At 52.2% G+C, this 4,502-nt stretch overlaps 1 protein-coding gene across 1 annotated transcript; it reads right to left on the bottom strand.

Annotated features, from left to right (window-relative positions):
- Window positions 1-1,729: 1,729 nt before the first annotated feature.
- Window positions 1,730-4,475, bottom strand: TRIB1 (tribbles pseudokinase 1). The gene is made up of 2 exons (XM_010013106.1): window positions 4,186-4,475; window positions 1,730-2,198 (listed from the first exon to the last, which is right to left on the bottom strand). The coding sequence occupies exons 1-2, from the start codon at window positions 4,338-4,340 to the stop codon at window positions 1,730-1,732; spliced, it is 624 nt and encodes a 207-aa protein (XP_010011408.1). The 5' UTR covers window positions 4,341-4,475.
- Window positions 4,476-4,502: the final 27 nt, after the last annotated feature.

The raw sequence follows: 4,502 nt of genomic DNA, 5'->3' as shown, positions 1-4,502 counted from the left end.
GTCAGACTTTATCATCCAGGTTTCCACATACATATACATATTTACAAGTTGGACATAGTGTTTTTAGCTTTTCTGGCAGAACTTTCTACCAATATATACAAATGTACTGTTTCTCATAGAAGGGTTAAACTGTATCACAGATACAAATGTCAAGCAATCATGAGAGGTTTAGTGCAACGGAGAGCTGTGGCGCCCTGCTCTTAATGCTCATGATTCTGTCAAGTTAGTATTGCCAACAATAATTCACATTAAATTGCTCTTCGACACCTCTTATTAGGACAAACAAAGTACAACAGAACAAGAAAACAAAACCCCAAAACAGTAAGGTATGTACAAAGTACACAGTCCATGAGGTATACATGGTATTCTCGCAACGCGTGGTGGGGCTGCAGCTCGCCAGGGGTTAACCCTAAAATGACTTTACTCGACCTGTGTCACATCAGGGACATGCGTTACCCACCTCACGGCCATTCCCGAAGCCGTGCCCTCGCCTAAGGCGAATGGACACCTCTTTGCATAAGCCACTGGACACAAATGTGAAACGAAGCAGAAATCTTCGGCAGGACTAAGCTTTACTGACCCCCAACCCAGGAAGCTAATGATTTAGATATATTCATTATCCACGCACATTGGAAAGACTATGAATAATCATGCAAAAAATAAAATAAAATAAAATTTAAGGGGGAATAACCCCTGTAGCTGGGGGCAAACAACATACCTGAATAATCAACTAAGGGCATATGGAGATTTTACTCTTAAGACTAACGTTTTGGGAGGTGGAAGGGGGAAAGAGGAGAAGGGATGTGATGTTTTTAAGAGTTGAGCCTGTAGGAAAACACGACATGTTTATAGGTACTGTACAAGATACCCCTTATTGTTTTCCAAGGGAAGGCGCCCCAGCCGATAGTGTTACGGGTTGGTAAACGGATATGTTTTGGCACTCGGAGCTAACAAGACCTGCTACTTGACAAGCCTGCTGAGGGCATAAAGTTGTATAGGCTACACCATGGTAATGCAAGGCTTAAGTCTATTTAAAACGCTTTCCCAGTCAGCGAATGGAATCGGAGGGGATCCGGCCAGGAGATCCACCCGTTTCTGCTTCAGAAAGAGCCACAGCAGTGGTTTGTCTTACAGGTGGATGTAGGAGCTTCATGCCTCTGAAAGCAAGATGAGCCGGAGGAGCAGCAGGCAGCTGACTGTGGCAGGCGGAGACCTCTCCCCTCACTGAAGTGCTCTTACAGTCAGAAAGCTACTTTGCAACTCGGTGTGGCTGAGCCGCTTCCCCTTCCTACGGCTTGTGTCAGATTTGCTCAGTTAGAGGCGCTCCTCGTGCCCCCCACACACATCGCAGGTGGGCCTCTGCACCCCCATGGGAAAGCAGAAGGGGCTGCCTTTCTGTCTCACCCCTTGGCCAGCTGTAAGACTCTGAAGCCAGGATGCGACCAGTTACACCGGTGGAGGATGAGGGAGGCGGGAGAAAAGCTGAGGGGCTCTCACAAGGCTGCACCGGTCCTCCAGGGCTGGTGGGACCGACCTACCAGCAGAGTGGGAGGATGAAACTGGGTGCGCTCAGGGAGCGGAGATCTACAGGTCGGCGTTTGTTTTAAACAAGGTCACTTCTCTGACCATACTGGCACTTTAAGATGCTGTTGCGCTTGCAAACGTGGAAAAATGAAACCCTATGAAGATGCCGGAGGTGAGAACCGCTGAGGTTTGTGAGATTTCGTGGTTAGCAGAAGAAGGAACTAATATCGTCACTGTCTCCGTGGTATTCTGGAACAATCTGATCCGAAGTTCCCGTTTCCTGGTCTGTATATCCAGGCTCCAAGACCGCCTCGAACCAAGGGTGAAGCAAGATCTCTGGAGCAGTGAGTCTTTCTGAGGGCTCCCGCCGCAGGAGGCTGCGGATGAGGCATCGGGCTTTGGGGGAGATGTGGTCAGGAATACAGAACTGTCCACGCCGGATTTTGGAAAACAGAGTGCTAGGGTCCGAGTCATGGAAGGGATAGCGTCCCACCAGCAGGGTATAGAGCATCACTCCCAAACTCCACACGTCGGCTGATTTTCCAGAGTAAGTCCCGGTGGTGTTTAGGATCTCAGGGCTGACGTACGCCGGGCAGCCGTGCTTGTCTGAGAGCGCATCATCCTCGCCTTTGATGATGTGTGTGTCTTCCAGGCTCTCCAGCCGCAGCTGAGTCCTAGGGAGGGCAGGAGAGGAAGCCGAGGGTTAGAAACAGCAGCAGCCAGGCACAAGGGAGCATGGGGAGCCCCCCACCCCTTCTTGCATTGGCATAACGAAAAGGAAAGGAAATGCTTTCTCATGTGCAGCAGAGAAGCTGCCTGGACTCCTGGACCCATGTAATGGAAGCGCAGCTCCGTGCGCTGAGTAGGCGCACAGCGACGCCTGCTTATTTCATGGACTGGGGACTTTGAAAGCACAGAGGGCTCTCGAGGAACACCAGCGAAGTCACCTTCTATCTGCACAGACTGCACTGTGACTGCAGGGGTTTAACTGGCTACAGCGCTGCTATTCGTGGTTCAGACTTTGAGCAAACAGCATCCAGCTGCGCGACTTTGCACACTGCGACCCCCAGCTCCCTTCCCCGCTTGCAGGGGACCGACGTCTCTCCCTAGTGCTGCGTTTCAGCTCTCCACTTTACATAGTCCTTTGTTCTTCGTGCCTTTCCCGAGGGTACCACGCACCCCCCCCACACACCTCCCAGCTGGAGGTGGCTCTACCCCGACCTCCCGTTCTGGGTGGAACAGGGACGCTCCACACCAGCAAAGCAGCCACCCCTTGCACTGGCAGGGCTCGGCTGCAGCCTGTCCTCAGCGTGACCTCGCCAAATACCCATTGGTTCTGCAAACGGAAAATATGACTCAACGGGAACCGTGGGCCCGGGATTGGCTGCGGGAGCCCTGAAACTGCACCTGTGCCCAGCGCCGGGCCCGCCTGCCATTGCTTAACCCTCTTCTTGCCAAACGCCGCGCACATGACACCCGCCTGTGCAACGCGCGGTTTCCACACTGACCGTGCGCAATGTAACATTGCAGCAAATGCTTCACCTCCTCATGGGCGGGAAAAGCTGCAATAGTTTCCTTCAAAGGAATTGCTTTCTTTGCACGTCAACATACGGTTGTGTCTGTGTAAGAGGGGCAGCGCTGCTTCTTTTTCCTACCGCGTTTATAAACGATACCCTGAATAGCTGTAGCCTGGTTAAAAAAAGGTGAAAATGCGTCTTCTTCTGCTTCAGTAACATCACCTCCAGTTTCATCAGATTAAGCACAACTCCATTACAGCTTTTACTTCTTTTTTTAGCTTTCCACAGGATAAGCAAGGAGCCAGAGTCAGGTTTGCTGATTAAAAGTGTATTTCTGGCTCTGCCACATGCGGTGAGGCACTACCGGAGCAGCAAGCACTCCAGGGAAATACTGAATTACTTCCCCAATCTAAATGTAACAGCCAGGTTGTGGGTCTCCTCTCTACAAACCTAGGCTTTAGGCTAAGTTTTACCCAAGTGCAGGATTCCCAAAGCAATACTGGACGCTGTTGCAGCTTCCCCCTCCTGTGCGTGCCCACATGCATGGGCACAGGGGCACAGACAGCACCACCACCGGTAGTGAGGAGGGATAAAAGCCTCGAAGGACACAGCGCATCTTTGGTGAGCAGCAGACCCTGATGAGCAGGGGATCCCAGGAAGGAGACCCCTCCCGAGCACTGTGGCTCTCCCAGGGAGGGACCAGAGCTGCATCCAGCTCCTCGCACCTCCTGCTCCCCAAGCGGGGACGTTCCCCCTCCCCAGCACAGCGCCCCAGCCTCCCTCCTCTCCTCTCTGCCTTCTATTCATTTCACGCTGAATGAGTGGCACACATGACATCTTCTGGCGCTAATGAGCACCCGAACTATCATCCCTTTGTCTACCAGTGGGTTTCACTGAACTTCTGCTGAATGAGAGGAAGCTCTTGGCGAGCTTCCTCCCTTTCATCAGTTGAGATCTAACTGAGAGTCAGCGCGTACCGGTTAGATCCGTGACCTACTCCACACACGTGATGGGGACCTACTCAGATCGCTTGCAAGTGATGCCCGGCTGACACGGCAGCCGTTTCCACTCCCTTTTGTGTCTCTGGCTGGTGACATTCCTCCCTCCCCACTCACCCCAGGGCTGGCTGGTGACAACCACTTACCTTTCTTCATTGGAGAAGACAAATTTCCTGAGCTTGAGGTCACCGAGTACAATGGCCGACTGGTGGCAGTGAGCTACAGCAGAGACGATCTGCTTGAACAGCCGGGCAGCCTCCTCTTCCCTCAGCCTCTTGCAGCTCCTCACGTAGGAGTGCATGTCCCCAAAGTCCTTTTCAAAGAACACATAGGCCTTGGTGTCCCCGAGGATGACTTCGACGACGCCGGTGATGTTTCTGTGTGACGGCAGCTGAATGTAAGGCCGGATCTTGTCCTGGTAGTGTTTGAGAGGGAACACCTGTAAAGAGGAAATTAAAGCAAA

The sequence above is a fragment of the Nestor notabilis genome, unplaced genomic scaffold (assembly GCF_000696875.1).
Source record: "Nestor notabilis isolate BGI_N333 unplaced genomic scaffold, ASM69687v1 scaffold27930, whole genome shotgun sequence".
Lineage (NCBI taxonomy): Eukaryota > Metazoa > Chordata > Aves > Psittaciformes > Psittacidae > Nestor > Nestor notabilis.
Note: the sequence above shows the minus strand (reverse complement) of the source record. Positions and strands in the feature narration are given on the sequence as shown.